The 21,036-nt window shown below is 26.7% G+C and overlaps 1 protein-coding gene across 1 annotated transcript; it reads right to left on the minus strand.

Annotated features, from left to right (window-relative positions):
- Positions 1-2,684: 2,684 nt before the first annotated feature.
- Positions 2,685-20,023, minus strand: LOC112693957 (serine/threonine-protein kinase mTOR). Its single transcript, XM_025569246.1, has 39 exons — positions 19,932-20,023; positions 19,690-19,819; positions 18,668-18,784; positions 17,016-17,118; positions 16,830-16,959; positions 15,332-15,567; positions 15,077-15,273; positions 14,799-14,997; positions 14,251-14,519; positions 14,014-14,185; positions 13,728-13,935; positions 13,493-13,666; positions 13,170-13,376; positions 12,287-12,492; positions 12,021-12,227; positions 11,721-11,941; positions 11,367-11,643; positions 10,938-11,135; positions 10,713-10,880; positions 9,798-9,989; positions 9,547-9,723; positions 9,371-9,484; positions 8,713-9,232; positions 8,476-8,650; positions 8,172-8,412; positions 7,557-7,742; positions 7,360-7,485; positions 7,123-7,268; positions 6,962-7,063; positions 6,630-6,870; positions 6,130-6,333; positions 5,662-6,066; positions 5,124-5,576; positions 4,908-5,048; positions 4,605-4,810; positions 4,372-4,519; positions 3,993-4,311; positions 3,646-3,832; positions 2,685-2,787 (listed from the first exon to the last, which is right to left on the minus strand). The coding sequence occupies exons 2-39, from the start codon at positions 19,767-19,769 to the stop codon at positions 2,772-2,774; spliced, it is 7,668 nt and encodes a 2,555-aa protein (XP_025425031.1). The 5' UTR covers positions 19,770-19,819; positions 19,932-20,023; the 3' UTR covers positions 2,685-2,771.
- Between the last annotated feature and the right edge of the window lie 1,013 nt (positions 20,024-21,036).

Raw genomic sequence — 21,036 nt, forward strand, 5'->3', positions numbered from 1 at the left:
GTTTATTCTTGCTGGACATTTAAGAAAGATTTTTTTAACAGAAGAAATAAATTTGTCAACCAACGGAAAATCACTGCGGATTTGCTCAACTACACCATGTAAAGCGTGAGCGAGACAAGTTACATGAAGCATTTTTGGGAAAAATTTTTGAATAGCTGATCCGGCCTTTACCATGTATGGTGCGGCGTTGCTAACTAACAATAAAACATTATTGTGTTCTACTCTTTGAGGCCAAATTAAATTCATAGATCTATCAAAGAGTTGAGCTATTGTTGTACTATTTTTTTTTTTTCTAAATGTTCACAATTAACAAGCATGACTTTACCAGGCATTTCAGAATCAAGTACGCCCACAATAACATTGGCTATATAGCGGCCATCTACATCCGTGGTCTCACCGATTAATACCCAAATTTTACGATTAAAGACCTCGACTTGTATTTTAGTTAAGGTTTTTTTATAAATATCATCTATATAATTTTTCCATAAGGTCGAGGAATATTTTTAGAAGTATACTTCTCTAAAAACTCTTTGAATTTAAAATTATTTACCTTGTACAGTGAAATATTAGCTGATAGTAATGCTTCAGCAAGATCGGAATTAAAATCACTTTTCTTATTTGTATTTTATGTAAATAACGGTTGAACTATACTTTGTTCGCGTCTTTTTCGGAGATTTACTGCATGTTCATGCTTTACAGTTTTCAAGTGTTGTGTTACTAAAAATCGTTTACTTGCCAACACTTTAACTTCACACAATTGGCAAAATAATATTTTACCATCGGAACTAAATACATGTTCCCCAAATTATTTCACAAAACTACTTAAACTTGTACACTATATTTGTAAAATAGACTTGATGAATCAAATTTGTATCTCACTCCGATGTAATTCTGGCTGCGCGAAAAAAATATGCTAAGTCATAAACATCCGAGCTCATTACATACTACAATTGGCTGTAGCCTATTTGTGCCCTGAGGGATGTGGACAAATGCGCCCTAAAGATAAGGTACTACCGCCGATTTATAGCCCATATGCATCCATTTCGCATACAACGTTGCCATTGTGATTTATAATATAGATTATTTTTATCTTGATAAATACTTAAAGTAGATTAGTATAATTATAATAAATATATAATATATAATTATATAAATTATAGTACTTAAATAATAATTGTCTAAATTATATAGTTTAAATTTTATAATTTTTTCAACATTTTGGGCTTAAAAAAATTAGTCAATATGACAATAACATTAAATCCAGGATTTCTAAGTTGAACAACACTTAATTAATTCACACTATGTTTTATTTACTGTAGTCAAAACTGTCTTTAATATCGATTAGTGTTGATTTTAAACAATTCGTTTTTACATACGAACTACAATTTTTTTTATCGCAACGCCAACTTATATTTTTCGAAACCAAATTTCTACTTAAGTGGACTTTAAAGTTACGAAAATTTAAACACACACGATTTTTAGTTGTATTTATTATATTAAAATCCATTATTATGCACTCGCTACTCATGTGTAATAAATAATCTAGTTAAAAATTTGTAGTTTGAGTAAAGTAACACTACGCATACACAGAGAGAAGTGAGAGTCGTCAAAAGTACAATTAAGATAAAATGGACCGATATTCGATAATATCGATAAGGTAACATAAAAATTAAAAATAGTTAAAACTGGTAAATAATATGCACAATTAGGCGGCCGGGCACCCTATCTCGATTATTTTCACTCGATTATGCACATCACTATGTACAATAGTTCTAACTTTATAATTGCTTATATTGCTTGTATTCCAGAATACAATTTGGCAACATCGCACGGGTTTAACACATTTTTGTTAAAAATATTTCGGGCGCAAATGGGTTATAAAAAAGGTGTGATGGGCGCAAATGGTTTCCACCACCACAGTTGTAACAGTTCAGATCGCTTTATTTTTAAGTAACACAGTTGGAGACTATTACACACAGAATCGTCCACATACCATCCAATTACTATACCGTTTGGATCAAAATACATATGTCTTAGAAAATTCAATGTAATACTCATTGGTCAACGCAAATAGTTATCTAAAATTAAATTACATAATACATTAAGTTACATAAAATGATTAATAAATATTATTTTATTAATGTTTAAAAGCCATTATAGGTTAGACATTTATTAACAAAAATAATTTTATGAACAAAATATTGTTTTCTTAATTATGTACTATGCTATCTATTAATTATGTTATAATAGAATTGAAGAATTATATAACACCAAGAATACAGTGTAGTAAGAAAATCAAACTAATTTGTGGATTAGCAAGAAACTCCAATAGGGAACATCACCTTAAATCTAAAATATGTACAGCTCAACTTAATAATATTGATTTCCTTTGGTATAAAAAATAGTAAGATATATTATACGAAATGGCATAGTTATAATTAATAGTTTGGATTTTTGCAAACTGTTTTATATATATATATATATAATTTATTCAATAGCCCTTTGGCATCAAACACATATAACATTGTTGTCACAAACATTAAAATTAAAAACTAAAATTAAAATTCAGTTTAAATTATAAATGCATAAAATATGTTTATAATATGCACTAAAAAGGTAGAATATAATAAGAAATAATTTAAGTATAAACAAAAAATATACATGATTAAATTGTATTTATTAGTAAACATAAAAACATTTTTAATGTTAAAACAGTATATAAAAAAAAATAACAATAATGTATAATATCTAACAGCAGATGTAAATGAAACTCACCAAAATGGACACCTGAAAATAAGGGACATAATATTTTGTTAATAAGTATTTATAGAAATCAAAAAATACTATAGTTTTACGTTTACTAATTAAGAAATAAAAATGATAAGACCTAATACTTTTTATTTAAAATTGAGTTAATTATTTACTTTTTTTACTTCAATACATGAGTAATTTGATAATATAATTTATAAAAAAATTATAATTTGTTTTAGTAGCATAATTCAATAGTATAATATATTAATAAATAAACAAATAATTTATGTATAGAAATAAATAAATAAATAAAAGCTCAGTCTGGAGTATTATTATATTTGTAAAGTATGACCAGTTTCAAATTAAAAATTCATTGTCAGATATATATAAAATTAATAAGATCACAACTTTGTATATCCTATATATACAATTCTGATCTTATTGATTTTATATGTATCTGACAATTAATTTTTAATTTGAAACTGGTCATACTTTACAAATATAATAATACTCCAGGTTAAGCTTTTATTTCAATATATAAGCTATTTATTAATTTACAAGTATTATCGATTTAATAATTTTTAATTTTTATTTATTTTTTTATTATTTTATGACTAAAAACAGTCAATTGGTTAAAATCAATTGTCATGTGTTTTTAACAAGTTCGTGGAAACAATCTAATACATAACAATTGAAAATTCCATATTTCTACAGTAAAATTGTTTAATACAAGCTTGGTATTTAATTAAGCATTTAAACAGATAGTTAATTTCTGATTTGGTTTAATTAATTAATTAATTAACAATGTTATATTTAATCTTTTTTTTTTTGTTGCCAATTAGGTTTACAGTAAAATAAAAACAAAAAATTGCCAATAATTCGAATAATACATACCACCCAATGTAACATTGACAAAGATTTTCATTAGCAGTGGCCTGTTGTATGAGTAAATGCACTTGTCTAGGGACAGTCAGTTCTTGTTCATGTATAAAGTCTCTACCAGTCAATTTTTCACGAACTCTAGTGACAATAGCTAATGCTTTTTTGTTAAGTGCTTCTGTTGGCTCACTTTCACTGTTACCTAAATAGCAACATACAAATTATTAACTTCACCACCATTTAAACACATTTCCAATTGCAGTAACATATTTATAATTATTGTATTTTTATTGAAAACTAAATGAGTTTAGAATTAATAATATACATTTTATTAAATAAATACATAATTTGTATAAACTTACCAGGATCACCTCCGGGACCAACATTTACAGGTGCAGCCTTTTTACTCAAAGAAGCAGCAAAACTAGCTGGCATACTGGCTTCTTCAGATATTGTAGTAGCTACAGAAGCAACACTTATTGGATTTGTCCCAACTACTGTAGTGCCTGCAGTTGCAGCAACTGTTCTTCGAGCACCTACACCAGCTTCCATTAAACGCCAATTTAGTAATGGGTCATACACAAAAGCTTCTAATACAGCCATCAAGCTATCTTTGTTATTTCTTAAAACAGTCATAACACTTTCACAGGTACTACGATATGTTCCTTCAATACCAGTTACCTGTAAAATAATAAGCAATGAATAAAACCAAACAAATAGTAATCAAAAAGTCATGCTTACTTCCATAGCATTAATAAGCATTCTAGTAAGTCTAAATGGGATTTTTTCTGGAAACTTTTCACGGGTCATGGCCACTTCAAAACAATCACCAAAATCAATATGTAATATTTTGCCACTTAAACGGTCCAACATCAAATTTGAAGGATGTCTATTGATTAAAATACATTATATTAGCAAAAAAAGTGCACACTTAGAAAATCTAACTAAAAAATTATTCATTAAACAAAACTTACCTGTCTCCTAAACCAAGTATATAGCCAACCATGGACATAACAGCTAATGATCTAGTATAATTAGTCCTACGATCAAACCAAACTTCAGATGATGGAGACTTAAGCCAAAGTAATCTAGCTAAATCATCACCTTGAGTGTTGGCCAAAGCATGTTCAAATACTTCAACTTTTTGCATTAATGTTAAATGATCATAGTTCGGTGCCATCTAAAAAAAAAAAAAAAAAAAAAACAATAGAATTATGTAAGATAGATGGAAATATTAAAATGCTAAACATAAATTGATAAATATGGAATTTTCATACCCTCAACATGATTCTGTGTTCTATATTCAATAATATTTTCTTCTTGTCTCTGTAGTCACGAATAAGAGTATGCAATGTGTCACAATGAGGTACCCAACCAATAAGACCGGAATTTGTAGATAAAGGTATAACAGCATAACGCTAAAAATAATAAAAATTAATAATCATTAACATTTTCAAATTTTGTTTGAAGAAGTGAAGGAAAATGATACACACCTGAATGGTTAAATTTCGTCTAAATGTATCAGGGTCATTTAATAACAGTGTGTTAACTAGACCAAAAAGCTGCATAACTCGTTCATCTTGTCTAAGATCTTCATGCCCTTTTAATAGGAACACATAATCATTTCCATCGCTACCCTTAATAGTTAACTTGCGAGGCCGTTGCTTAGAAGAAATGACTTGTAATGAACTTGTAATATATGCAATTCTAACAACAGGTTGACCAGGTATATATGAACCAGGAACTGCAAGTTCCATATTTCGACTCTGTTGTAATTTTGGGCTGACATATTGAAGTTCTAAAGTTGTAAGTTGAGGTAATTGTCTTGATATTCGACGGAAAACATGATAATATAAATCCCAAGCTTGATTTAAGTCACGATTATTGCCAGAAGTCAGATAACGGTTACACCAATCTAAAGCCTCCACTAAATCTCGGCCATATGTCTAAACAAAACAATAAATAGTTTCAACAAAAATTATTTTTAAACTGTATATTTTTTTATCACTTAACATAGTTTTAAATACATACTTGATTAAATGAAGTTTCTTTCAGAGTCTGAGGCCCTTTTTCCAACATGGCATGTAATGGTTCTAAGACTTCAAACATTCCTTTTACATTATTTTCACCAAAATACAATCTACTAGCTTCCTCTAATGCTTCATGCCACAATTCATGCCAAAGTATAGCAACCCTCAGTAGTTCATCGCTTACCATAACCGCTTGTTGCACCAGATTTGGACTATGTTCATACATAGTTTTTAATATTTTGTTTGCAGCATTTCTACGTGCAACACTGGCAGATTTATTAGCCACAGTTAATGGATAGACTAAAGCTTGTGGATGGTGTTTCCCAATATCAATTAGCAAATGATGAATTAAACGACTGACTAGTGTACGAGGTGTATCAATGCGAGCAATCAGTTGTGGAATCACCTTAAAAATTCAGAGACATTTTTAATGCAAACCTATTAACATTTCAATTTTAAAAATAATTACTTGAAGCCATGTATTTATTTGACTAGATCTTAATCCATCAACAAGAGCATCATACACATCATGATTTTGCCCATATTCAAACCAAAGTGTTAAAAGTCTCAATGTATCTTGTAATGAACTACCATGAGATAGTGAAATTGATCTAAAAAATCCTTCAACAGCAGGTACGGTATAATGTGGAATATATTGGTTGGATTTAGCCATCTAATAAAAAAAAAATTATAGAATAACTATTAAATACAAATGTAATGTATTATATAATGCTGATTTATATAAGTATTACAAAAATAACTTAATAAGTATATAAAATATAAATAATGATTTTACACTAATATTTCTTTACTATTATTACTAATTTAAAGAAGTTAACTTCCAACTATAAAATTTATGTTTAAATTTATATTTTATATTTACATTATATATATATATATATATATATATATAATTATATTTTTTGCAAAATATCAATACATTTAATGTGAAAAAAATAATCTAATTACCTCAGAACTAGGTTTATCAATTATTCCTTTTTCAGTGGTTTGTTCGTTAGATTGCGATTTATTTTGTTGATGTTTATAGAATAATACAGTTTCAAAATTCATATAGGCCCATGAATGCCATGCTTTATACCAACTAGGATCATGAAATGTTGCTGCAGCATAATATTCTAAAACATCAGGAATCGATAATTCTGTCAACCCTTGAAGCTCTTCTTGCCAGTATCCCAGCTTTAAGTAACATCTACGAAACAAAATAATAATTTATACTTATAATTTAGAAAAAACACTTAATTTAAATTTAAATATTTCAAAAAATAAAATGATTGATATACCTAGCTAACAATTTTTTAGTAGAGTCATTTCTAAGTTTTTCATTATCTTTTCCTTTCCGTTTCAACTGTGGTAATACATTTTGAATCAAATTGTTTAAATGACTAAAAAAAAAAACATAATTATCACATATTTACTAGAAATTAAAATTAAAATTATTTACTTATAAGCTTCTGATTTAGCTCCAGAAGTCCACATATGTTTAGTATAGGCAAATGTAACATGAGGATGAGTCATGGGTAAAGGTTCTGTAGGATTTTTTGAAGGATCTGTGCCCAATAATGTTGTAAGAGTTTTATGAGACAAAACCTATAGACATTTTCATAATTTAACTTACATTAATAAAAAATTAATTTTTTTATAATTATAAATACAATATATTAAAGCTTAAAATACTTACCAATCGTGATGATTTACGACATAAAGCAGCATATTTAAGCCATGTATGCATATCTTCCTCAGGACTCAAGACTAACGAATGAACTTGAATTATACGCTGCCAGTCTTCAACAACTCTTTGACATCCCTAGACCATTTTAAAATTATAATGGATTATAGTTATAGATTATAAATTATAAAATCATAATAATAAATTACTTGAAGTCTGTCCCACCAGACTTTGTAAATTATTGGCCGTTTTTCTGGTTTCAATTTATATTGAATGACTTCTTCAAGTTCAGCTAACATTTGTACAGAGACCATGGCTCCATAAGCTCTTTGATAACTCTCTGCAGCAGCTGATGTAAGTTCAGTGTCCAAAATTTCTCGAGCCAAATCAATAAACTATCCTCATGAAATAACATAATAAATTAAATACAGGCCTGTATTTAGGGGGCACGGGTAGGGTAGGCTCATGCCCGAGGGCGTTAAGTCTCAGGGACGGCAAAATATTTTAGCAAAATTAATTTTAAAATTGATGTACCTAATGAAAAAAAAATAAAATAGTATGTTTTATTATGTTATAATTTGTAAATTAAAAAAAAAAAATTGTATATTTTATTATGTTATAATTTATTTATTAAAAAAAGTATTAAATGATTTTCATTTATAAATTATATTTTAATATTAAAGAATCTTGATAATGGACGAATTAATAAGTGTTTATTATTATTATTTTTTTTGGAGTACCAAATCATATGCAAGGGGGTCCCAAATTTTTAAATACGGGTCCAATTTAATAGCAAAGTAAACACAATAAACTATGCATTATACCTTCTGAGCATGTTCATACTGTTCACCGTGAATAGATAAAACTGCCCTATAAAAGGCTCCATCCATGGTATCTCTTGGTATGCATTCCACGTAAACTGTCATTTGTTGCCACTGTTTTAGTCCCCAGGCTGCAGCTGCAGCAACTCTTGACATTTTTTCACGTCCACTTTCAGGAAAATGTGACCAATGAGAAGCAGCCACGTTATTTAATTTTCCCCATTGACCCAATGATTCTAAGCATCTAATATTAAAAAAATGTATTTTATATTAACAGATAATATCATAATTTATTTATGTAATCTACCTCATTTCCCCTAATGACCATTCAACATCATGTGGTTCTTTTTGTAAAAAACCCTCATAAAAAGATAAAGCTTGTTCCCAATTATGTAATTTCTCATACCACCTTGCTTGTACTTTTAACTGCTCACCAGGTTCCTGATCTTCTTCTCGTTTACTCATAACTACTTCCAAAAGTCCTAGTTTATATAGTAATAATTATTTAATTATTAAGTATTTGATATTGTAATATTTAAATTACCTGATGCTGCTTCTTTTTGTTGTAGTTTGTTGTTAATAGATATTAAAGACTCAATAATATTTGGACATATTTGACTATTTTTTTCTTTGATAAATTCATCTTCTTTGTAGTGCAATGCTTTAGCATATGCCCTACAGTCCATTGCCCTTTCGCCAAGTATATGAGTGTCAATAGGCAATGGTCCCTTTTCACAATGATCCATGAATTCAGCTAAGTTTAATATAGTTTGCGTCATTTCAGGAAGATCAGATACCATCAATGCTTGTTCTAAAGTATGTATAAGCTCTTTTCGCAGTGGTTCTGTTAATTCCGTCCAACAACTTACAAATGCAGCATTAAATAGATCTTTAGGCAACTGAGAATATGTTTGAGCAAGTGCCCAGCATGATCGCAAAGCTGGTGATGGTGATTCTTTCAGAAAATCAATACCAAGTCGTCTTAACCATTCTAGCCAATCATCTTTAGATACACAGCGGTTGGCTAACCATGCTTTTTGTAAATTTGGTAATGATGTATGCATCTATAAAAAGAGTATAAAAATGCATTAAGTACAAACTATCACCACATACAATCTAGATACGAAATTACTTGTAATGAAATTACTATTTTACTATTACTAATAAAATACAAGTTAATAAAAGTTAAACCATTAAAATACTTTTTTTATTATAGTAGCAGAGTCGGCAACAACATGTACTCCAACTTCTTTTTTACTTTTAAACTGCTTATGTCTAGAGAGCAGAAGATTTTCTTCTAAACTTCCATCATTGTTCTAGGGAAAAGTAATACAATTTATAATTTGTATTTTTTTAAATATTAATTTTATCCACTAACCGATGATATATAAGTGATAAGTGTGTCATAAGAGGGATAACTAAATTGGCATTTAGTTAATGTACGTGTAACAAGTGGCATGAAAATCATATATTTGCGACCCAGTTGGCATATTAATGCACATAAAGTTTCCATAGCAGTTTTCCTAAGTTCTGAAGTATTTTCGATTGAATTCACCTAAAAATAAACAGTTCTCTTATTAGGTATGGCTGATATGATAATATTAGTTATAACTGTAAAAATATTCTTACAACTCCATGTATTATGCGTGAAGCATAGTCTGTGAAATCCAATGTATAGGCTAATTGAGCAACTGTTTCCATAGCAACCTGACTCACTTGAGTAGGGTGAACGGTTGCATCAAATAAATTTACAAGTGGTGGCATAATCATATGTAAATATTCATCCAAATTAATACCAAATTTACATAAAGCTACTACCATCTAAAAATGTAAAATTAACTTATATATTATAATTGCCAATTTATTTCAAGATCTAATAAATAATATTAACAATGTAAATATTATGTGTAATGTGTATATACTATATACCTATATATAATATTATACAATATATATGAATGATATAAATGATATTGTTTACCATCAATCACGATTATTATTATGACTGATAAAAGTTAACATGATTTTCTAGTATTTATTTACATGATGAAATAGAAAATATTAATTTTTAATAAAAATTTTTTTTAATAAAATCATTTTTTGAAGTAATATATCAAATTTTTTAATAGAGGAAACATTCTTGTCGAGCACATTTTAATAACTAATATAACTCCATATTCAAAATCCAAAAAACTTAGTAAATACAATTACTAATTATCACTATTGCAATCAAAGATAACTATTGGTTTTAATGATAGTCATGTAGAAAATATTAATGTCTGATAAATAGTATAATTATCTGTTTAACATAATTTAATATAACTCAAAATTCCTTAATTTTATTATACACAATTAAATTCATGACCTTGTTGAATATAAAATTAAGAAAAATAAGAAAAATTTATTTTAAATAAAGTGTCTTTTTTTTGGAAAAGTTTTTTACAAAATGTTTGCAACTGAATTTTTTTATTAAACAAAAATCTTAATTCTTATCTGTATATTAAAGTATCAATAGTAAATTGAATAAGATTTTACAAAACATACCCTCTTTGTAACATTGCGGTTTTTACTAGAATCATGATAAAGTATTCTGAGTATATTAGGCATCAATTGAGATAAGTAAGTTTTAAATTGTGCTCCAAGAGCCACAACTATATACTCCACAAGCTGGATTAATGTACATTGAAGTGGACTGTTTGGAGTCCATAATTCCTAGAAAAGATTTACACAGTGTAATATTTATTCATTACTAAAGTTAAGAATACTCACTTTAATCAACAAAAATATATCATCTAAATAGTTTCGGACATGTTGACCAACAATATTAATAAGTACGCCTAATTGTTGAAATAGATATTCTCTGAAGTTTGCATCTGCGGTACGAATTACGTTTAAAAAACTAGGCATTACTTGTGGTATGTATGGTACACATTTTATACCCAAAGATTGAAAGATAAAAGTGATTGCCTAAACAAAATATGAGATATAATTAATTATAATGAAAAAAATTAAATTGACTAATTAATCACTTCTTAATTTTTTAGTATTAAGTCATGATTACTGATGAGTATAAACAATGTTATAGTATTTAAAAAGCTTTAGTAAATTAATTAATAAACAATTTCACATCAATTCTTTGATATGAATTAGAAATTTCCAACAAGTATATATTGTATACAAATATTCATTTTTACTGACCTGTACAACCATAGTGTGATGTTGGAATAAATTTGGATCACGAATTATACGTATCAATGTTGCAATAGCTACTGCTGGATAATATTCCTCTAATGTAGCTGTGCTCATATTTACTAACATTTCACTCGTGGTCCATTCAGTTTCAGATATAGGACGAGAATCAGTCATTGAAAGCAATGCAGTAGACTCAATTTGAGAATCAATTTGTCCTAAGTTCATTTTATGTTTATAAGGATCTAAGGCTCCAAGAAGCCCCAGCACTCTTATTGTTTCTCTCCTAAATAAAAAATAAAGCAATTATATTAGTTAAATAGTTAATAAATTTAAATAATTTTATAAAATAAATAACAGCACCTGACTAGTGGTTGCTGTTCAGTTTTTAAAAACCCAAGTAATGTATCTAACAATGTTGGGTGTTTTTCATATGGTTGAATAACATAGCCAAGTCCTTCAACTAATTTTCCAAGAACCCAGAGAGCAACTCCTCGTTTTTCTTGCGATCCGCCATCACCCAGCATGTCTAATAAAATGGGTAACAGTTGATCAGTCCAACAACACATTTCTTCCCCATTGACCTATCAAAAATATAACACATAAATATAAGATTGTATATTCTAAAAAAAAAAAAAAATGTTATAACACTTTTAAACATACTTGAGCTAAATCTCCAATACATGCTAGTATACTTATTAAAATACTTGGGTTTAAATCTGGTTCGTTAAGTTTAGGTACTAATATTTTTAAAACCGGTTGCACATATGGAGATACAAGACGTGGAGCATGAACAGCCATGTGGTCAATCATTCTAGCACTTTGTTCTTTATTACGACCCATTCCGCTGTGTTCAAGTTCGGTTAAACACTAAAAACAAAATGTATTATTCAAGTATTAAAAAATATTTATTACTTCATTAAACTAACCTGCATCAATGTTTTGCGCAGAGGTGGCATAACATAAGCTGGATTTACCAAACTTAATCGCCCTATAGTACAGAGAGCCATTTCTCGTATTTCAAAATTTACATCATTCATAGCCATGAATAATGCAGTGAGATTGTGTACTTGAGCTAAATAGAAGTCAAAACTGCGATCGAGGTTTTCAAACACCACAAAACGTACATCCGGATCTAATATTATAAGTAGAATAGACCAATATTGTAAGTTTTTTTACATATATTTGGAACAATGCCATGCCTAACATGATTAGTACCCGGGGCTAAGAATCATTTTTAGTGCTCCTACCCCAATATCAATATTTTTACATCTACATACTACAAAGAGACTACATAAGAATAGGGAGTTAATAACAACTAAGTTTGTATTTATTAAATTAATAAAATAAATAAACAAAAATTAAAAAACAATATAAGTAATATAACTCAAACTGTTTAAGTAGAACCCATACGATAATAATAAGTAGAATAAAATATGTAGATAATAACATTTCGCACCTCCCCCCCCCCAGGCACATCCCTGATTTGGAACATGCAATTATTTGTAATTTCAAAATAATATTCTATTCCAAATAATAAATGTTGTGATCAGTACTTTGTATTAATAACAATCAATGATAATTAAATTATTGATAAACAAAACTAATTGATAATCAAAGAAATTTTTAAATTGAAAAACAATGAAAATTATTTTCTATAGTTTTATTAATATTTTAAAATTCAAACTTGCAAGGAAAATATTCCTAAAATGTATAAATAATAATATAAATTGTTTATAATAATACATTTTTTCAGTCAATCAATAAAAACATATAAATATGTAAAACTATAAATAAATAATATTTACAAACCTGTATCAGAAACACCAACAACAAGTATTTGCTTAATGACTGTAGAAATAGTATATCTTACTGTATGTGATGTTTTACTTTGTGGTGACTCAATTGCCAAACGCAATAAACGACTACAAGTTCTAACAGACTCAATTCGAACTTCTTGTTGTTCACTGCTTAAATAATGTTCAGCACAACGACGCAAAAATTGCAATAAAGAATGACCTATAACAATTTACAGCCAACTCTCAACAAAATTTAAAATTATATACACAATAAATAAAGCTGACTTTCCCTAGCCTTAAAAAAACATGTATTATGTAATATTTATAAATGTTCACCTTCAAAATTGAAGCTTCCAAGTGTTCTAAGAGCCAAAACAACATTTGAAACATTTTGTGGTTCAAGAGATGAAGGCAACAATGATATACTAAGAGCAGAACTTGTGAGAGATAATGGTGTCGCTATTGAACCACTACGATTGTTAAGTACTTGGGAAAGCATTCTCAATAATCCTAAAATAAAATACTCTTTAAGTAAATCAGAAAAAAATATATAATTAATTTTCTTCCTTACCTTCTGATATGTCTTTTTTTAATGCAGGTACAGCTACTGCCAATTCTTTTAAAGCTATGGTAAGTGTAGGACTTAATCCCATTGCCAACATGGGTTCAAGAAGTTCTTTAAGATCAGCCTTAATATTATTTTTCGCTGCAATACCAAGTAATGTTATACAAACATATACAGCTGGTTCAGCACAGGCAGGTTTTTTTTTTGAACCATCCTACAAAAACAAATAACAAAAAAAAAAAGTGAATACAAATCTTAGTCTTTTTATCAAGAAGAATATTTAAAATAATACTTTAGATGGTAAATAACTTCGTATTGCATCTAAAATTCTGGTCAAATACGGTTTAGTATGATCTTCAATAGCTATTGCCACTAAACCAATAGCAACAAAAGCAGTAGTTCGTTGATCACGATCACGTATACGGATGGTTGAAAGAAGAAATAACATTGAAGTACTTAAATGACTAAAAAAAAAAAAAAATGTTTTTAAGAAAATATAAATAAATATCTCAATACATTTTGATAATACTTTTGAACAAAAATTGATTTATTGAAGGCAGCTAGTCTAGGGAGTAATTTTATTAGTGCTGAAGTAACTAAAACACTTTTAGATGTTCTGTGATTTATTGCTGATAAACACACTCGATGAAAGTGTTCTTGGAGGAGATTCTTGCAGGCACTGCTTTCGAATCGAATACCTGATGATGCAATTCTTACAGAATCATCATCTGTACGTCCAGAACCGCCTACTAGTCCTTTTAAAGCAGATTTGGTTCGAGGTAGTAAACTCAATATTTCCTAAAAATTGTATAATGTAATATAAATAAATAATATATATTTAAGTATTTATAAAATCAATTATTATTTAATATTCGATAATAAAAATAAAATTATGACATTTTTAAATAAGGTTTAGTTTTAAATCAAATATTTATATTATCACTATTTTTAATCACAGAAAATTATAATACAATGAATATGATATTTAATAAACATAGTTAAATCCTTAGTAAAGTAACTCATGAAAAAGGATAAAAATTAAAAATATTTATTGTATTTAATATATTTATATCTAACCGCACTAGTCTGATTTTGATCCCATTGCAATCTTTGCATTAACGAGTCATTTTGTCTTTCCCAATTAATGTTACTAACTCTTAGCAATTCATTCAATACTAATAATGCACCATGTATTCTATCTTCACGAGCAGTGCTTTTTTCTTTATTCAATGCCTCATCTATACCATTCATAACTTCTTCATAACACTGTTTATACCTGAAAAAAAAAAAAATTTAAAGATAAATCTGTAGTTTAACATTATATAATTGTACTATATTGTTTTATTCAATGGTACCATTGTGATTTTAATGTTTGTTTTGATGTTTCTCTTTGAGCAGTTACAACAAGTGCAGCTCTTAATGCTTCTACAGCTCCTTCACGAATATTAGGTTTCGGGTCACGTGTAACATTTAGCACTAAGTCAAAAAATTGAGCAGCATGTTGAAAAAAAAGAGTGGGAACCATAGTAGCAATTTCTCTAAGTATAAGTACCTATAAAAATATGAATTACAACATAACAAATAAAAGTGATAGTGTAATAATTACTTACTGCTGCATATCTCTTAGACTCATTTCGTACACCACCTAACCACTCAAATGCTCTCTTCACTTCAAATTCAACATACTGATCTGCATAGGTACCAGAGTCTAAGGCTAATTTACCAACTGTTTTGGCAGCTAGTTCCATTACTGCCGAATCCGCAGAAGGCAATAAATTACGTAGATAGTTAGCAAATCTACTAATCCGATTATTTTTATTGCCAACATCAGCACCAATTAAACACACTGTAAACAGTTAATTAAATCATGTCATCAAGAAAGAAAATATTTATCAGTAGATATCACCATAGTATTTAGTTATTTTTATATAAAATATATAATAATTTATTTTTACTTCATATTTTAGAGTATGTTGAGTTATAAATGTAACATGAAATATTTTGAGCAAAACTTAAATCAAAGAATTAGATTCAAATATTTTGATTGGAAAGAGAAATTAAAAATAAATATATCCTAGCCTTAATTTTTTATATCAAATTTATATTGTCTATTCTTTAAATTTAAATCATAGTTTGAACAATCTTCAAATTTTTCAAATTTGACTGTACAAAAAAATAGTTATAATCAAGATTTATGTATCTCCTTTTTTACAGTATTCTACTCACAGAATTTTTTACTAGAATGTTTTATTTATAACTAAATACCAGTAAGTATAACAATTAAATAAATCAAAAGTTATTTATCAAAACAATACTCAAAAATATAATTTATTATGCACACAATTATTTAATCTAAGAAACATTTAAAATTTAAAATTTAAATATATTACTATGTAGTGATTATAAATTAAAATACAAATATTTTACAGTGTATAAATTCAACATATACTTAGCAATTTGAAAAAAATAAAATGCTAATCCTATAATTAGTTTGTAATAATTATTTTCTAACAATTGAAAATATTTTTGTACTGAGACATAATGGATTTCTTTGAGTAATATAAAAAGCCTATGTAAAAGGTAAATATTATGGAGGAAACCACAATTGAAATATATACAATAGTAATGAACTAATAATAATAATAACTGTAATAATATGTATAAATAATTTAAATAAAATAAAATAACAAATAAGAATGAATAATTGCAGGAATTAAATTTTGAATTTGAAAAATAAAATAAAAAATAAATATTTTACATTTATTTATTTATAATTAATTATGAATATACCTTAAACTTATATTTCCAAGTCTAATAATGCTATGAATAAAAAAAATATACATAGTTTAAAAATCGAGTGTACCCATAGTTAAATAATTATTTTAAAAGATAAATTATTTAGTTTATTTATAGTTAATTATATATTTTGTTATATATTAATACCTTACTTTACTGGAGCCCTCATGGATGTTTATTCAAATAAATAAATAAAATAAATACTTATTTAGTTACTAAATACCCATAAATTAACTTCAGATGATTTTAATTTGAAAAATAGTTATTTCAATACAAATATCTTAAATTAGTTAATATTTATAAGATACTTACATATAGCAAGTATGCCACCAATTTTTTCATTGCTGTCAGAACTTGATACCATTTCAAATATATGTTGGTTAAAATCATCATTAAAAATTGTTCGTTCATCTGCTGATACTTCACGAAGTTCAGTTTTAACCTTGATAAAAAATAATAAATAATAATTCAAAGAAATGTTAAGTTAATGATAATTACATAGAGATTCAGGTCTCGAGCAGCACGTTTACGGATTTCAAAATTTTTAGACTTGAGTCGCGATACAAAATGTTGCATGTGTTCAGAAGACATTATTTTGGTTCTGAAATTTAAGTATTAAATTAATAAAATTAAAATTAATTTGATATATTAAATATAGGTACAAATTATTTATTCAAAAACATTAAAAACCAAAAGAACGAATATAATTTATAAAGAGTAACTAACTAGAATAAACTACAAACTATAAATAAAAGGTCAAGACAATTCAACTTCATTTTTCAGACTGAAAATATAAAATTATTAAACTCAATCCAAATGTAAGTGAATAAATAAATTATTAATAAAAGGTAACATGAATTCATTAATGATACTTAAATTAACTGAAGTATTTGACTTAAAAATTATCACAAATTTAAATAATGAAAAATTTAATAAAATAAGACTTATTAATAATGTTATAATAATATATTTTATATTCAGATGACAAGATTATTTATTTGTTTTGATCTCTCTTGAAAAAAACATATTTCATAGTTTACTAGAATTTCTCTCAATAAAAATACATCAATATTTTTACCATGAGTTTATTTATTTTTTGTCCAAATATATGTTTATTTTATAATTTATAAATACATATTAATTTTTAGAACATTATTTAAGACACTACAGTTAGAAATCCTTTGACAACTTTCAATATATTTTATGATTATGTTTAAAATAAATGATCTTACAATCAGCTTATTTCTTCAATTTATGATTTTCTTTATTAAATAATATACATATATAAATACATTTATTAATTTAAAACTAATATAATATTTACTAGTAAAATTAAAATTAATATAAAGGTTTAAGGTATTAATTATGCAATTCCGTCACTTTTTTGTAACTTCAAAAACAATACTATTTATTTTGATTTTAAATTGATAAAAGCCGGTCGTTTCACATGAAGTATATAACACTTATTTTGTTATCTCTCTGTAACATCTCGTTACTAACTTTGATAATGAAAACTAGGTTCTTCATTTTTCTTACCATTTTTTTAATATCTGCGAGCATTTGAGTTTTGAGCGCAGAATAACTGAAAGTGTGCTGTTTTTTGGCAAAAGTAATAAATATTAAATAGGTATTTTAACTTTCTGCCGTACATTTAAAAAAGCTATCACTGTGAATATAAATTACATTCCCCACTTCGCACAACATTTATAATTGTATCTAAAACGTATTAGTCAAAGCAATTTATTTCTCATTTATTAAGGAGTCGTTATTAAGAGAGAATTAATTTAGTGGGCGTCGCTCTTCACCAGTTACCATAATGGCATAAAAATAAAGATCACTTACACTGCAGTGGCTTAATTATCATTTGCTATTCACTTCCCTAAAACATTTTCAGCATTTTATGGTTATAAAAATATTTTAAACGATAAACTTCTTTTCAAATACCCGATGAACAAGATGAATAATATGATCAGTATTTATTTGAAATACATGTATGTATATATATATATATATATATATATATATATATAAATAAATATTTATTTATATTTAGGTAGGTATGCAGGATATAAAATATAACTATTATACAGGAGGGACATTACCTTTTCGGGCAAAATTGTATGAAAATACATAAAAAAATCACGACTTACATATGGCCAACATGTGGTTCGTCGAAATTCTTGAGAACACATTTTGACTTAAAAGTTTTCTTATATTTCTTTTTAATGGACGATTTCACCTTTAGACATGACATCGTTTTGTGAACACTAAAAATACGAATGTAGTATATTATTGCAGCATTATAACAAAGCAAAAATGTAATAGGAAATAGTATGTAAATTGTAATATAATTTCTAGTTGGTCAATTTTGACAATAAATTAAGAAATCGAAGAATTAAAATTTCTCCATCATGTGCATGTATTTTTATTATATGTAATTAAAATATAAAGCGGATTTTAACTATTATTTAATTATTTGCACTTATCTATTATTCTCGCCTCCTTTAATACAATTTAATGAAGATAAATGTTGCATTATTAATTTGTGTTAGACATAGTGCATAATATACTGTATTATAAAAAATATCATTAAAAAATATTATGTATAAGGAGTTCTGTATAGGCAATTTAATGAAAATAGATATGAATGAAATAAGGTATTTGGCAATAGGCTATAAAAAGTTGGGCGTAATTTGAATTTGGCTTATCACACGGATTTACCGTATTTGTAAAATTATCTGAAAAGTGATTTGGAATGGAGGTTCCAGTAACATAAGTATTGAATATTTTATACTTATTATCAACAAATGGTTTTTACATAACAAAGACTAATAATAAATAATATCTTATACAAATTAATTTGTTATAAATAATAACATAAATTCTTTATTCCTGTGTTAAGAATTGTTAGTTTAAGTCTAAAACATTAATGTAGGTTCTTATTTAATCCGAGTAATCTCAAAAAACCTAAATTTTCTTATAGAATTAGTTCTATTTATATAACTATCTAGGTACGTAATATCTAAACAAAAGTATTAAATAAATCGTTTAATAAAATTTAAATATGAGAGTTTACTGTCAATTGCTTAACCAAAAATTTTTTTTTTCGCACTCCTCTACTGTAATAGTGTCTAGTTGTAAGTCGTAAATGTGTATGTACAATAAAAAATACCTCAATAATGGTCTGATTATATTTTCATTGTTTTGAGAATTCGATGAACGAGACAAAAATGAAGATTGACTACAAAACATTTTTTTCTCGAGTGATCAGTAAAGTACGCTACAAATTTGGCAACAGAATTCTAAGAAAAAAATTAAAATAATTAGTATATATGTCATTATAATGACTGATATATTTCGACTGAATTAGTTTTAGTTGATAATAATATAAATAATAATTATAAGGCTAGTTACCTATTTATATCCACTATACTGTATTCATCAGTCGAGTTAAATTTTATTTTCATTTATGATGTTCTCTAAACGTGCGGTGTTTTCGCTACAAGATACAATTACCAACTAAATTGTATGTCATTAGAAGTTAACATATATCAGAAGAAGTAAACATAAATTTAAAAATTTATATTCCATACATTCTTGATAATATAGAAAATACGATTAGCATAGATAGATAAATGACGGATAATAGTTAATATATATATATATAGTTACATAGGTGTAAAAAAATTAAAAAATGTGTTTAGTCGTAGAAAGCGTATTATGATTATATTATATTGCGCATAAATGAGTAGGTAAATATAAGTCTTACTATAGTTTTGTTCATGCGTTATCTCCATTGGGTTTGTATAGTATGTTTATCAATCTAAAACTTGCGACCAGAAAACATTAAAAACTTTTATTAAAACATATACTTCAACGGCACTCATAACATATCTATCCTTTATCTGTAGTGCAAATTAGAGCTGGATAGTAGATTTAGATACCTATATAGGTTAGGTGCCAGTAGGAGAACATTTTGGCGAGAATTTAAACAAATAGTCGAGACATTTAAAGATATGTTTTTCATCTTCAAAATTATTAAATAATGATTAATTTAATATTTTTTTAAGATTTTTCATTTTAAAAATCATAGTCATGTATCTAACTTTATATAAATAAATTAAACAAAATAATTTTTATAAATAAATACATCTTTATGTGTGGCACATCAATAATAACTTATAGGTGCCGATTATTTAACACCTTCCCAGACAAGTTATCATCAAATTTCTGGGGTATCTGATTATCATTACCTTTTTAATCATTGTTTTAATAATTCGTTTGAAACTATTACAAAACTCAGTTGAGTGTTGAATAAACGTAAATATTAAGTGGATACTTCAAACTTAAAAACTCAGGATGTGTCTAATCTCCTAACATAAAAAATAATAAGATACATTTCTTAAACGCTAACAAGACTAAACATTTTTTAGAAATCAGCCAAATCAATTTTGGAAAAAAGTATAGGCGTGTTAAAGAGGAAATAAGGAATGTACTTTTACTACCATTATAATATTCT

This window comes from Sipha flava, unplaced genomic scaffold (assembly GCF_003268045.1).
Source record: "Sipha flava isolate LNK unplaced genomic scaffold, YSA_version1 120_pilon_pilon, whole genome shotgun sequence".
Taxonomy (NCBI): Eukaryota; Metazoa; Arthropoda; class Insecta; order Hemiptera; family Aphididae; genus Sipha; species Sipha flava.

What these genes read in the sequence shown, in the direction of transcription:
- LOC112693957 (XM_025569246.1), bottom strand. Translation starts at nt 19,769, where the DNA reads ATGTTTTGTAGTCAATCTTCATTTTTGTCTCGTTCATCGAATTCTCAA. An exon ending in TGTTGGTGTTTCTGATACAG is followed by an intron (nt 12,493 to 13,169) that starts GTTTGTAAATAT and finishes TTATAATATTAG; the next exon opens with ATCCGGATGTACGTTTTGTG. An exon ending in AGTATGAACATGCTCAGAAG is followed by an intron (nt 7,743 to 8,171) that starts GTATAATGCATA and finishes TCATGAGGATAG; the next exon opens with TTTATTGATTTGGCTCGAGA.